This window comes from Callorhinus ursinus, unplaced genomic scaffold (genome assembly GCF_003265705.2).
Source record: "Callorhinus ursinus isolate GAN/ISIS: 27379988/994484 unplaced genomic scaffold, GSC_fseal_2.0 scaffold11, whole genome shotgun sequence".
Classification (NCBI taxonomy): domain Eukaryota; kingdom Metazoa; phylum Chordata; class Mammalia; order Carnivora; family Otariidae; genus Callorhinus; species Callorhinus ursinus.
Genome location: NW_027397073.1, coordinates 19,818,250 through 19,833,708, shown reverse-complemented (window position 1 = coordinate 19,833,708; position 15,459 = coordinate 19,818,250). Strand labels below are relative to the sequence as shown.

The following is a 15,459-nucleotide window of genomic DNA, read 5'->3' as shown; positions in this document are numbered from 1 at the left end:
GTTACTGAGGGAGTAATCACAGTAGCGCTCAGAGGCTGCATTGGTTTTCTATGATTAACACTTAATTTCCTTCTCTAAAGTGGATTCCATTTTGGTGAATAGCTGTTTATTACTTAGTTTAATCCTTACCTGCACTGATGCATTAGAGTTGATTTTCCACTAGTCATTTAAATTATTTCTCAGGATTGCAGGTATAAAGGGCCACACAAGAATTGAGAAATATCCTTGGAGTTAAGCCTGTCTAGTAGAAGTGCAAGAATGGACAGAAAGCATGGAAAATATGTAGTAAATGCTGAACACTCTGAAAACCAGTCTGTGAGTATTGTTGCCCTATTTTAATACTTTGCCTATATTGCTATCTGATTTTCAGGTTTTAGAATCAATGAATCTCTCTTTTTTTTTTTTTAAAGATTTTATTTATTTATTTATTTGACAGAGAGAGAGAGAGAGAGAGAGAGAGAGAGAGTGAAAGCAGGAACACAAGCAGGGGGAGTGGGAGAGGGAGAAGCAGGCTTCCCACTGAGTAGGGAGCCTGATGCGGGGCTCGATCCCAGGACTCTGGGACCATGACCTGAACCAAAGGCAGACGCTTAACGACTGAGCCACCCAGGTACCCCTAGAATCAATGAATCTCTTTACTATTTTGTGGTCAATGTCATAATTTTACATTATTCTCCAAAAGGAAGAGTAACCATGTATTAAATTTTTCTGCTTCAACTTTTCATGTTATATTCTTCTGTATTATACTTTAGAAATCGTTTTGTATATTTGCTAATTTAAAGCATTAGCAATGTTTCCATTACCACATGATATACAAATAAATCCATTTAACTTTCTATATTCACCATCATGTAAACATAAAGCTCCAATGTATCTTTGGTTTGTTTTGAGGTAATATTTTTAGAATTTGATTCTTCACTTTTATATACTAAACCTATTGGAACTTAGATTTCCAAGTATGCTGAAAATCCAGATATTAATCTTGGATATTGTCATTAGGCCTAAGAAAGAAATCCTCTAAAAATCCCTACTTTGTATAAAAATGTGGTCATTTTATCTATTTTTCAATGTTTTACACCAAGAATCAAGCCTTCACTGTATAGTTATAAGTGCTTTTTATATCTTAAAAAATAATCTTTGATATGAGAATGAAGGATGGAATATGCTAAAAAATAAAATAGTAAGTTAAAATTCACTGCCTGAAGAATAAATGAAATATTTTCCCTTTGCAATTTGGAGCTGTTGCAATTATCTTGTATTAATTGCCTACCAGATAACCCAAAGAAGAAAGTCTTTGCTCTGTAAGTGTTAGGTGAATAAAAGAATCCCCTGGAGAATTTTTGGTGTACCAAAAGAAAAGGGGCTTGTCCTTTGAGTCATCATACAAAGGACTCTCCTGAAGCTATTCTCCTTGTCACTCTGAGTTTGACACTCTATGATTGGATCTTCAGGATACCTGAATACTCAAATGGAAAAAAAAAAAGAATCCCGTTAGCCAGGTATTCATTATCTTCATAGCTTCTCTAGATAAAAACAAACTTGAAGATGTTTACAAATATTATTTTGAGTTGTTTTTATAGCATATATCTAGATAAGTGACTGAATATTTCACTTTATTATGGATCCTTAAGGCACAGTTATAAAAGTATTTTTCTCTTAAGACCAAATTCAATAATGAAATTAAGAATTATTTGAAGATTATAAACAAAAACAAAATAAATTTTGGTGTTTGATTGTTCTGTTGGATATATGAGATCTTAAGTTAATCCTTAGAAAGTCAGGAGGAAAAAAAGAACTCTTCTTGGTAACTATAGCTAATTCACTTCAGTTGCCTGTGGCCATTTAACTAAGGCTGATTATCTGATTAAACATTTGCAGCTCTTTAACTGTTCCAATTTTGTGTAGAGACTCCACTTGTACTAAAAGCCAGGGCAACATAACAGTAAAAATTATTGCTTGGGCTGCAATATTACTCCAAAGCTGAGCCTAGATCATAGGTTCTCCACCCTAAGTGTAGACACCACCCATCATTTTTCTTCTTTGAAAGGACTGATTCCATCAGGACCAGAAAATTCTGGAAAACTGGCCTGGTGAGGGAATTTTACTTTGTATACAAAGTGCTTTAAAATATTTCAGTTCAGGGGTGCCTGGGTGGCTCAGTCGGTTAAGCGTCTGCCTTCGGCTCAGGTCATGATCCCAGGGTCCTGGGATTGAGCTCCTCATCAGGCTCCCTGCTCCACGGGGAGCCTGCTTCTCCCTCTCCCACTCCCCCTGCTTGTGTTCCCTCTCTCACTATGTCTCTCTCTGTCAAATAAATAAATCTTTAAAAACAAATATTTCAGTTCATCAGCCACAGGCAAACTGGATAATAACTAAGACCTCAGCCCTTGGCAAAATAAGCAAGGTTGTTATTAAAGGTAAGTCCAACATTGCTCAGATTTATCTAGTGAATAACATGGAGTTTGTTTAGTTTTATTCAATAAAACATATGGCATGTTTTATTTCTTTGATATAACAGAAAAATCTAACTTTGCACACTTTTACTGCCAAGAGTACTCCATCTTATCTACATTTAATAACAATCATACTTATTTTTTGTGTTGTTCATGATTGTTCTCAATGGACCAATAAGCACATACAATTCTAATCTGACAGTTTTATTGAACTCATGAGTTGATGGGCCAGCAGTTTTTATAGCTATTTAGTAATGGGTTATTAAATCAACATAACCCAAGACACCTAGTTTAGCAACAGTAGGAATAAAAACACGGCTGCTACTACTACCACTACTACCACCGGCCGCCAACACTTACAGAGTGCACACAGACGTTGCTCTAACCCTCTTCCAGGTACTTGCTCATTAACCCTCACAGCAAATCTATAGTGGGTGGTGTTAGTTTTTGCTTTTGGAAGATGAGCAAGGAGTGGCAGAGATGCCCTTGACTCACAACTAGAAACAAACATTATCATTCTATGAGACAAAGATCCCCAGACAATCCTACGTGGTTTATGAGATGTAACAAAACTCTTGGCCCAGTTCCACAATTCCTGAGCTTCTTCCTCTCCCATTTTTGTTTTATCTTGTTCGTTCCCATTTTAAAACACCTCTTCCCCCCCAATCTTTCCCACTGAGCTCAACACATTTTTGATCCTTATTGCCCCCTTTCTCAACAATATTTTGCAATTGTTATGCCTCCCTGTTATATTAGCATTTGAGCTTCCTAAGAGTAGAGACATTTTTGTTGTTGTTGAGAACTGCTTTTACATGGCTGTGTGTCCAAGAGGAAGCCAGCAGAAACATATCACAAACTCACAAATGATTTGTCTTCTGTCTCTTTGTCATGGGCATGCAAGTTCCGTTGCATAGATGGAAGGAGTCTGTTTGTATGAGAATTTTTCATTAGTATAGTGTAGATTAGTGCCGGAGTCCAGCTCCAGCGGGGGAAGGGTCCTTGAAGGAAAGGACAGCGTTGGCGAGTGAGGAGACACGGACACAGGATCAGGTTGTAAGCATGTCCCTCTGACAGCCTCGGAGCGACTTTATTTATAGCTTACAATGTGTGCACCCTAACTTATCAAAGTACTTATTCCATTTCTATATGTTTTCGTCTCTTGTCCTTGCTCCATAGACACCACGGAGGATCACTCCTCTTAATCCTTCCCCAGAGGCTGTCAGATGATGCCCGCACCCTTTTTCCCTTAATCTTATACCATTTGTTCATGTCCTCATTATCAACTCCAGTATAAGGAATGGGAGGAGTAGGGGTAAGGAAGTTAATCCTATTTCAGGGCTTGCCTCGAGGGGCATACCAGAGGTGGCCTCCTATTTGTATGCAACATAGGGAGGTCCCTGTACTGTGGGAACAGGGAATGAGATTTTCCTTTCCTAGAATCCTGATGTTTCAGAGGTGCCTGAGGAATCTCATCAATAGGAATTTTTACTGGGCCTGGATCCAACAGCTCCCTTACAGATTGGAGGACATTGGGTATTTTTACTTCTTGGCCCATCGTCGGCCTTTTTGGAATCAGTTTCATTATGATTGCTTGCATAGGCATAACTAAATTTATAAATCATTTTATCATGAAACCCCAGAATTGATTATAAAGATTGCCACAAATAAAATGAAAGGAAGTAGCAGGAGCCAGCTGTGGAGTCTCCTGATTTTTCAGGATTGTCCCTCATACTTGGACTTTGTCAAACAGCATGAGTAGCTTGGCTCGCGCCAGATTAGTATACACTATATTAATATCCATAATAATAAACCATTGTTTAGTATAACAACATACTATATACAGTGGAGTGGAAAGTACACTGGCCTTAATACTGGAAGGTTTGAGCTCCAGTGCTTGCTATCATGTCATTATGGGATGATGATGATGATACTAATAACTTCACCTCTTTTTGCTTTAATATTTTCATTTCCAAAATGACCTAAACAGGTTGTACCTGATAAACTGCAAGAATTTTTTGGCTCTAAAATTCTATTCCTTATAGGAATAGAGACTTCCTAATATATGTTCCACCTACAGCAGCTTGCAACATGAGGGTATTTAATACATGCAAGTAATATGACAGAGAAGATGGGATGACATACATTCCTGATCTGGAACACTGGTAACTTTTTTATAGTGCAATATATAATAATCTGTCTAGATCTTTTTTGGTCTTCAGAATATAATAAGAAAACATTCCTTTTAAAAGTTTTTTTATGCTTTATCCCTTTTAAACTTGATACTCTTGATTGTTTGATAGAAGAATTTAATTTTAGAAATTCAACACCATGGCTTCCTATTCACTTATGCTTTATTTCTATAGCCAGTCACATGTTCAGACGTCCAAGAGGCTCACAGCTCTGCATGCTGGCATCAACCTTCAAATGACACAACTGGTCATGTCTCTTCCAACTTAACTGGAGTCTATGTGAGCCCAGGAGTCCTTGCACACTCAAGATACCCACACACAGAATTATCCAATACACAGGTAATGTTTGATATAGCAGTGTTTACCCAGGTTGGAATGTGTTCTATACAGGGACATATTTGTTCTATTCTTTCTCAGGAAATATATTTAATCATTTAATTCACCCATATTCATGTTAAGCATCTGCTGTATTCTCAGTATCATTCTAAGTCACTGTGAGGCAATTCATAAGAAGGAGAATATTTGATAATCTCTGTCTTCGAGGAGATGATGTTCTAGTTGGGGACTTAAATATTATACAGATAGAAAATACATATGAAAAAAAGGAATAAATGTAAAGTATAAATGTAGGTGGGGAGAGGCAGAGGAGCAAATATGCTGGCAATGTAGGATTTAATACACAAAGTAGATTGTGATGGGAGACTGTGTCATATTCAAAGTTGCAAAAGTCCTACTCAATTGGTGATCACCTTATTTTCTTCTACTGTTTTAGCCTCTGGACCTGTATGTTGCACATTTTATAGGTTTCTTCGATCTGACTTCTGACACATATGACCTTGACATAGAAACCTGGCTCTGTTCTCCAGATTTCTTCTACTAGCTTTGGAGACTAGATCCAGCTCTCTTTGGTTCCTGACCTTATCCATTGGCTGAATTCACTTTACCTCAAGGCTGTATCTCTCATCTTCAGCCCTATTATAGAAATTTGACCTTGACTGTAAATTACTTATTCCACTTGGAAGTTTGATTGGGTTTCCCTGTCTCTGCAATTCCTACCCTCCATTGCTTAATCTTGCTGTAGAGGCTCTGTAGAGAGTCTGAACCTTGTTTCTTGATTCTGGGTAAAAATATAAACTGTTTATACTGTTGCTGAGACAATGTGAAAGAATGAATGAGCTCAACAGGGTGGAGTTAGAAAATGTTCCTTCTTGTTTGCAGAGACAAACTAATTTTTGTAATCATAGAATTGAGAAGTCTTAAATAACATCTAGTCTGCTAGTTCTTTTTTTAATTTTATTATTTTTTTTAATGATTTTATTTATTTATTTGAGAGGGAGAGAATGAGAGATAGCACGAGAGGGAAGAGGGTCAGAGGGAGAAGCAGACTCCCTGCTGAGCAGGGAGCCCGATGTGGGACTCAATCCCGGGACTCCAGGATTATGACCCGAGCTGAAGGCAGTCACTTAACCAACTGAGCCACCCAGGCGCCCTAGTCTCCTAGTTCTTAACCCCAGCTGCATTTTAGAATTTTCTGAGAACTACCAATGGCTGAGCCCTACTCACTTGGTTACTCAATGTCTATGGCTGCTTTAAGACTATAATGGCAGGTTAGAGTAATTGTGACCAAAACTGTATGGCTCACAAAGCTAAAACAATGTACTATCTGGCCCTTGACAGAAAAAGTTTGCTGACCCTAAACCTAGAGTAAGAGAGACAAGGGCCTGGGAATGTGAACAATAAAGGCTGAGCATGGATACTGAGCCTCTAAAAAAAACTGGGAAGATTCTGGTGGGTGGGGGGTGGTTAGGAGGAAACCAATGAGAATGGCATATCACAGAAGCCAAGGGAGGAGACTATTCAAAAGAGAGGAGGGATGGTCTTCAGAGACAAATGTTACTGAGGTTTTACATATGGTGAGAGCTAAAGTATGTCAGTTAGATTTGAGTGAATGAATGTCATTGGTGACTTTATTAAGAGGGATTTTGGTGGCGTGGAAGAGGCAGAAGCCAGACAGGATTGGGTTGAAAGGTATGGAAGGGAGATGTTGTGTTAGGCGAGTCTCAAGAAATTTCATTTTCCATTTAATAGGAAAGTGGTGAAGTATTTAGTCCCAGAGGAAGAATGAAAAAAAAGTTGCTGAGAAGAGCAGGGTTTGGGGGTAGGGGGGACGATTGGGGGGGGATGGGATCCAAGGACAGATTGGTGGATCTGCTTTAGGCAGGAGGTTGGGATAGTTCCTCTGTGTCAATCAGGGAAGGAAGAGAGGTGGGGCCCAGGCATGCTTAGGTTTGCAGATTTGGTACCTAGTGGGGCTTTGAGAGACTTTGCATTTGATGGTTTGAAATTTCCCAATGAAATGGAAAGGAGGTGAAGTCATTTGATGGGAATGAGGTGGGTCAATTTGTGTGTGAGGGTTGGTGGGTGGAGGTTACAGGTTTGAAGAGAGAAGATTGAGGAAGATTTATAAAATGAGAGAGTATCTTAGAGAAATATAATAGGATGATGGAGCAGTACAGAAAATCTATTCAAGAATGGTAATCATACATTTATATTGACTCTGATTTGCCCAGGTACTTAACTTGCCCTGACACTGTGGCTTCTCAAAGGCAAGTCCAGAGAAAGCAGCCATTTATTTGCCAGCTGGAGGAATGATGAGGGATGTGCAAGAGATTTTAGGGAATTAGTGTTATTGAAATAATGGACCATGGAACAAAAGGTGGATAAGGAGGTATTGTGAGTGAAACAGGGTCTGCTGGACCAACATTTCTTAATTATCATTAAAGATTGTATTTATTTTAGAGAGAAAAAGAGAGAGAATGCATGAGAGAAGAGGGAGGGGCAGAGAGAGAGAGAGAGAGAGAGAGGGAGAAAATCCTCAAGCAGACTCCCTGCTGAATGTGGAGCCCAGTGTGGGGCTCGATCCCAGGACTTTGAGATCATAACCTGAGCTGAAACAAAGAGTCAGACGTTTAACCAGCTGAGCCACCCAGGTGCCCCTGGGCTGATGATTTAAATAAGACTAAAGAAAGGTTGCTATAGGAAGAATTGAATAAATAAGCTGGAAGGAGGTGGTGAGAGCATAGGATTCTTGAGGGAGTGATTTTGGAAGTGGAACAGTTTGGGGTAATGACAACATCCAGTGAAGGATTTGGTGTACAATGGAGAATTTACCATTGAAGTGCTGTTCTGCTTATGTGGAAAGACAATGATCTCCCCCCACCCCCATCACTGGAAACTGGAATAAAAGAAGATAAGATATTGGTAGATTTTGATTTCTTCTAATGTTAGAGAAAGGGTGCAATTACTTTCACCTGGATAAAAACTTGGACTTCAAGCTTAAATTTCTTCGGCAATATATAGGGATTCTAATCATGTTAATGCACTAAGGTATAAATAACACAAAAGAGATGAAAAATCACAAGGATTTTTGTTTTTCATTACTGATATTGATACTGAAATTGACACTGAAATACTGGTCTCTATGGAAAGTCTTTTTGGCTTATCTCTTAGCCTCTGTGATAACAACAGCAATTGGAGTACTCATAATATGCCTGGTGAACAATAGAGGAAATGACAATTCTCCCATTACTAGCCTGCTACCCTCCAACAATGACATTCCTGGAATGACATCTACTACTTCTAAACCTTCAGTGGCCACCACTTCAACTGAACCCACAACTATAACCACTTCCACAGAATCTACAACCACTGCAACGTCCACTGAACCTACAACCCCAGCAGCCCCCACCATCACTACAACAGGACCTACAACCTCGACAGCCACCACCATCACTACAACAGGACCTGCAACAACATCTGCCACCATCACTTCAACAGGACTGACAGCCACCACCGTCACTACAACAGGACCTATAAACCACAGCCAAAAACATCCTTTAAAGGAAACCCACAAATACAACAGCCACCACCATCACTTCAAGTGAACATACAATCACAAAGCTACAACCACCACTTCAAGTGAAACCACAGCTGACCCCACTTTAACAGAATCTACAACTGTTGCAACTTCAATTACAACAAATGCCATTATAACTGAATCTTAGTGGACAACCAAAACAGTTACCACATCTACCATCTCTTTGACTGAACCCACAACTCAATTTACTTCAGCTGAATCTACAACTACCACCACTTCCACTTCACCTACAACTACTGTAACTGCCACTTAGTTTAGAGTAACAGTGGTCATCACTCTCCTTCAACTATCTGTAATCTCCACCTATTCATCTAAACCAAAAATGCTACCATTCGTATTTGAATAGAGTTACCATTAGTTGTCAAAATGCTGTCTTCTGTGACAAGTTATGCTTTAGTTATGATCACTACAACTTAGCCTACAACCATTCTCCTCCATTGGCTCTTCCCCCAAACCACAGCTGCTTCTTCTCCAGTACCTGCTGAGTCTGTATCTACCGCCATCACTACATTATACTCGAAGCAGCTACCATGGGGCCCCTTGAAGAATGATAACTTAGACAATGAGCAATGGAATAATTATCTGAATTTTCACTAAATCAGTACTTAGGAGTTCCAAAAGTCTTAATACTGATTTTATTTTTAAAGAGCTGAACATTTATGCCATACAGATCTGCTTTTATTTCTATATTTCAAAATAATATAATTTCATATAGACAAGGTAACCCAATTTATTCAGGAAATCTTTTAAGAAAATTTATATAAAACCTTAGAGTAAAATTAGTCATTTAGATTTTAATACGTATTGGTTCCTATTCAAAACATTGCATTTTTCTGTACACAAATTACATGCATAATAAAAAAATTTTATATGTGGAGATTTAAACAAACATGTAGAGGAAATTTTAGAATTTAGAATTTTTTTCTTTATGGTGAAGTTTATGTTTCTGCAGTTTCTCTTTAGATTGTAATTACCTTTTAAAAACCATATTTAATTTGCATTAATATTAGTGAAAGTGCATTTGAATCTCTATTTTAAAATTAATTTTGCAAAAATCTTGTAAGTCAATCAAAGACATGTCTTAAGTTCCAACTATGTACTAAAGTATGGAAAATACAGAAGAAGAAAGTAACAATGCAGACAAGTAGTAAATTCATTAATTTATACTCTGTTACTATTGATTTCCCAATAATTCTAGCAGGTTTAAATTATAATTGCTGACTTACTCAATCAGGATCTTTAGATTGCAACTAGTAATCTATTAATTAAAAAACTTCACAGGTGTTTGTAGTGTCCAGGCATGTTTGAGAATCACTGGTTCAAAGGTCATAGTTTAAGAATGACATTAGTGTGATATATATTTTAACTTAAAATATTAAAAATCAGAATCATGTTCAAGGCATGGAAAAAAATAATTATAGACCTAGTTATGTGCAAAAAACCTTACCTAGTCAATTATATATATGATCAAGAGGGGAATGTTTTATTTACTACATTATATAAAAAATATTTTCAAGAAAAAGTTATATTAAACCTTATGGACAAACTAAAGTATTTAAAATTTCTTAAAATTGGACCACAGTGGGGGCACCTGGGTGGCTGTCATTTAAGCATCTGCCTTCAGCTCAGGTCATGATCTCAGGGTCCTGGGATTGAGCCCCATGTCAGGCTCCCTGCTCAGCGGGGAGTCTGCTTCTCCCTCTCCCTCTGCCCCTCCCCCTGCCACTCATGCTCTCTCTCAAATAAATAAATAAAATCTTAAAAAAAAAACTGGACTAAAGTGAATACTCATTGCTAATTCTTAATAGCTGTTATTTTTATTATAGGTGCTTAGAAGTAATGGCATTTTAGTAAATACATTTAGATTTTTAATAATACATATTGGCCTTTCCTCCCCTTCTTGCTGTTTTATGAGACCTTTAAATCTTTTACGAGATGTTTAAGACATCACTGATTAAGCCATTCAGTTTTTGATTTGGAGTTATCATTTTATGATTCTTTCACAGGTCTGCTAGTCATAAGAATGATAAATGATCCAAAGTTCAGCCATACTTGTAAAAAGATACATGTACAGCTTATTTGATAAAGAATGGTAATATTTCAGGGTGCCTGGGTGGCTCAGTCGTTAAGCATCTGCCTTCGGCTCAGGTCATGGTCCCAGGGTCCTGGGATGGAGCCCCACATTGGGCTCCCTGCTCAGCGGGAAGTCTGCTTGGCTCCCTCTCCCACTCCCCCTGCTTGTGTTCCCTCTCTCTCTGTCAAATAAATAAATAAAATCTTAAAAAAAAAAAGAATGGTAACATTTCTTTGGGCTGCAACATAATTGGTCCATAAGAAATACACATTGAATAAAGAAATAAATGGTAGCTGGCTTGTGCTATACAAGAACCATGAAAATAAACCCTCTGTATTACTTATTATTCCATCCCTCTAACATTTGAGTAGACCCCAATAGATATTTGTTTCAAATTTCAAATATTTATATTTGGTTTAGCTCTTAAATGTGAGTCTTAAAACATTTTAGCCCATTTTTATTTGGACTGGATCATTCTAATTCTTTTAATCTTTTTTTTTTCTGCAAGACATACTTTCTACTTTTTAATACTATGCTTATTTTCTGAATGCTCACAGTTTCCATAAATTTGCAGTTCATACATTCTTATAGTACTACTGACCTCAGGTCTCTGTTGATAATCGGCTGGTGGTAGAGCTGGGGGAAATAGCAGTAATTACTAATAAACTACTATATACCAGGCAAAGATTATAAAGGATTTTATTGTGTTCGGCTCATATTTATGTTTCCCAAATGTGATTTTTATCATATGGTCAGTTTGTAATCCACCATACACTCCAGTACTTCTCCTATTCTGAGAAATATCCACAACCAAAGAATATTCTATGTTCAGCACTTCTATTTGTTTTTCTTCTCAGCATTAATATACTTAATGAACATTATTTGGAAGTTTCCTCTCTGTTTAAACTATTTGGAAATGGTCATCTTGGTTTATCATCTTAACATTCCTAGAGCCATCTAAAGGGAAGGGTGCAGCAGGGGACACAGGACTATGCAAACAGGAAGAACATCACTTTTATTCAGTTATAAGTCACGGATCATTTACAAGATTGAATCCCACTTACCAGTCTTTATGCAGGTAAATCGATGGTGTAGTCTTTATGCAGGTAAATCAAATGACAAAACATTCACTATCCAAACTGTGTGACACAACTTTTTGGGAAGAATGAGAAGTGACCTCAGGTGCAATTTGGGGAGAGCACAAAACATGCTGATTCTACATTAATTGCCCCTGGAATCCATCTCCTCCCTGTGACCTAAGGGACCGTATCTGGTGCATCTACTGACATCTCAAATAAACTGCGCATGAATAACAATTCACAGGTGCCTCGGCTGAGGTCTGTGCTCTCTCCACCACAGCTGGGCTCAGCTCTGTGCTAGAGAGGAGGAAGATATGGATTCTGACCTCAAGGGGCTAATTCCCGAGTAGAGGATTTAATACATATAGGTGCAAAATACTATGAACTCAGTTAGGAGCTCAATTAGGAGCTCTTCTGAACCTACTTCATAATAACAGGGTTTGGAGTGAAGTTTTTCTGGTTTGTATTTTTGCCATTTTTCCTGCATTGATTCTATCATTTGTTCATCTCAGTTTATTCATTCAACAAATATTTATTCAGTACCTACTACATGTCAGGTTCTGGAAATATAGCAGTAAATAAGAATGAGGTTTCAGCTATCAGAGTTTACCTTCTAATAGGAGAAATAGGCAATAAATGTGCAAATGCATAAACAAGATAATTTCCAGTAGTTAATAAATGCCATAGGGTCATGAAAAATAGCAAGTAATGGGAGTGAAAGTGGGATACTTTATATGAAATTTTTGTAACCTCAACACTATCGACATTTTGGGTCATATTCTTGTTCTGTGAAATGTAGCGTGTTTAGAAGCAACTCTGCCTACTCCCAACTAGATGCCAGTACCACCTACCCCCCTGTCCCATTTTGGGACAACCAGAAATGTCTTCAGACATTACCAAATGTCCCCTATGGGGAAGAGGCAAAATTATCCACTGCTTAAGATACAGTAGTTCTGGAGATGACATCTGGGTGAGATGTCCCAATACTGGGTCCCCAAAGGATCTTTGCTGCAGCCCTGAGAGGGGTATGATGGCCCACTGTGGACCTTTGGTTTCTACGAGGGTCTGGAGTTAGAGCTGTCTCTGCCGCAGAGTACTAAGGCGTGTTCGCTGAGCAAAGGTGTGGGAGCTTCCTCCTCCAATTTCCCACTGTAGACCCAGCTGCAGGCTCAAGGTGCTCTCTGGCCTCTATTCTGATCTTCTGTTCTCACATCCTGTTTTTCCCACAATCCTCTTACTGGGCTGGGAACCTCACCCTGTTTTTGTTTTTGCTTTGTCTGCCTCTCTAGTGATGGGACTCTCCTCTCTGAACCTCAGCTCCCCTGGCTATGATCCTGCTACCCTTGGCCATGTGCTACCAGGACTGGCTGCTGGCTGACCATTTCTGCCTGCAGTCCTGATCACTTGCTCCACACACCTGCTGGGAGGACTGCCTTTTTGGTCTGGCAGCTCTAGGACTGATGATTTGCCCAAATCTTGTCCCGAGATGCCGGGGGCTGCTTGGAGACTGAGACTTGCCTCCTTCCAGGGGCCTGTGCTCCCATTCACAACTCTCGGCAATTCCTTCTCTGTAGGGCAGGTCTTGTTCCTTGCCTGAGAGCCTTTGTGAAATGCTCTCCCACTCCTCACCTGCTGAAACTTCAGTCACCTTTCTTACTGTCTACATTTCTTATTTCCTTGTCTCTTGCTTCCTCATCTCAGCATATGATTCTTTGAAACTTTGTAGTACATTTTTCCCTTCCTAACAGACTACAGGAAATTTGAAACCTTTTTGTGAATCATCACAGACAATACCTCCTATGATTTTAGCTACCTGCCAGGCAGCATTTCGGAATACAGCTGCTTTCAGACAGATAAAGCACTGCTTCCCAGATAAATGTTGTCTACATACTGAATGTTAAAAATGGTGGCCAAACCCTCTCTACTTGACTTCATTTCAAGACCACATCTGGTGGACTCTGATCTTTATTTTTAGCTTCAATTCTCCTGGATGCTGCTGTATCTCTTTTTTCTTTAGTTGCTTTGGCATAGTTTTCTTGTTTTCTCATTTGGGTTAGTGTTTCTGGCAACAGTCTTTGATTTTCTTGGAGTACTCCTCTTTATTTCCCTTTGAGATTTGGATTGACTTCTACCCCTCTTAATCTTGGCCCACAAATTGAAACTCTTTACCATTTATTAATTTAAGATGACTTCTGGGGCGCCTGAGTGGCTCAGTCAGTTAAGTGTCTGCCTTCGGTTCAGGTCATGATCTCAGGGTCCTGGGATCGCCCTGCGTCAGGCTCCCTGCTCTGCTAGGAGTCTGCTTCTCCTTCTGCCTCTGTCCCTCCCCCTGCTTGTGCTCTCTCTCTCTCAAATAAATAAAATCTTTAAAAAAAAATTTAAAATGACTTCTCAGCCATTGGACTGAGAAGAGATAGAATGCCATTAGAACCTAACAATCTAGGATTGTTTTGATCAGCATTTCTGTTCCCTCTGTAGTATAAAATGTGGGGCCACTTGCAGTGAAATGAAGATATAAGACCATTTATTTAGGATTGTCATTGCTTGAGTCACAGCAATCTTGTCTATATCAGGACAAAAGGTTGCTCAGCAGCTACTATGAATTTCTTTCTCAAAGCCAATATTAAAGGTCTACTTCTAGAAAAATTGATGTTGAAAACAGTTTCAAGTAAAGATAAGAACAGTCACTTCCTGGGCCATTGCCAAGGCTGGCTGAAATTCAGATGCTCTGAAACAGCTCAATGCAGCCAAGAGATCCTTTTCAAAATGCTCAGATTTCATCCCAGTGAAAAATATAACAACTCTTAACACAATTTTTAAGATCTATTTTCATCAATTCAGCATTGTGCTAGGATTAAGTCACTTAAAGAGAAACAAGGAAGGCCCTTCTAACTCTGATTTTAATTTTGAGGAAGCTAGGTTTTTGAATAGTTCACCTGTTTGAGCAATAAATAAGAATACTTGGGCTCAGCTCTGAGCTACTGGGAGCTAAAGCCCCATATGCCTTGTAGAAAAACTTCCTCTTTTGCTGCCCTCATTTTCTTTGAGATACCAAAAAAATTCCTCCAAGGAATGATTTGTCCTCCGATAGCTATGATTCCTTGGAATTTGAGGGATAATCATAACCTTGGGAGTAAGCAGAGGTATGCTCTTTCCTCTGAATAGAAACATACATAGGCTTAAAGATAATTATACTCTCAGAAAATCACTCAGGTCTCTTCAATTACATGTACAAATGATGCTAACAAATAATATAAACAAGCAGAAGAATAATTCAGGAATAAAAAATCTTCAACATGAATAATTTAAAAATAAAATAACAAATACTCCCTGAGCAGGGAGCCTGATGCGGGACTCGATCCAGGGACTCCAGGATCATGACCTGAGCTGAAGGCAGTGGCTTAACCAACTGAGTCACCCAGGCGCCCCAATAACAAATACCTTTTTAAAAAATGGCTTTGGGAATCAAATACATAGTGATGTGCATGAAGTAACATAGGCAATCTTATACTACGTGGATGGCACTATTAATCAGTCCAAATGTATTGAGGGCAAAAACCTGACAATATGTGTTGAAAACTTTAAAATGTTATTTCCTTTGTCAGAATAAGTCTCATTGGAATCTATACTAAAGAAATACCTGAAATACAGAAAAGTAAGTACTTTATGGTCCAGATCACTTTTGTAGTTTGCTTACAAATGCAAAATATTGGAAAACAAATATCCA

The 15,459-nt window shown here is 38.6% G+C and overlaps 1 protein-coding gene across 1 annotated transcript; it reads left to right on the top strand.

Moving 5' to 3' along the window:
• The first annotated feature begins 258 nt into the window (after positions 1-258).
• LOC141373697 (dynactin-associated protein-like) lies at positions 259-8,586 on the top strand. Its single transcript, XM_073897988.1, has 3 exons — positions 259-315; positions 4,817-4,981; positions 8,065-8,586. Exons 1-3 carry the CDS (start codon positions 259-261, stop codon positions 8,584-8,586), a joined length of 744 nt encoding a protein of 247 aa, XP_073754089.1.
• The last annotated feature ends 6,873 nt before the right edge of the window (positions 8,587-15,459 follow it).

What these genes read in the sequence shown, in the direction of transcription:
- LOC141373697 (XM_073897988.1), top strand. Translation starts at nt 259, where the DNA reads ATGGACAGAAAGCATGGAAAATATGTAGTAAATGCTGAACACTCTGAA. An exon ending in AACACTCTGAAAACCAGTCT is followed by an intron (nt 316 to 4,816) that starts GTGAGTATTGTT and finishes TTATTTCTATAG; the next exon opens with CCAGTCACATGTTCAGACGT. An exon ending in CAGAATTATCCAATACACAG is followed by an intron (nt 4,982 to 8,064) that starts GTAATGTTTGAT and finishes AAAAATCACAAG; the next exon opens with GATTTTTGTTTTTCATTACT.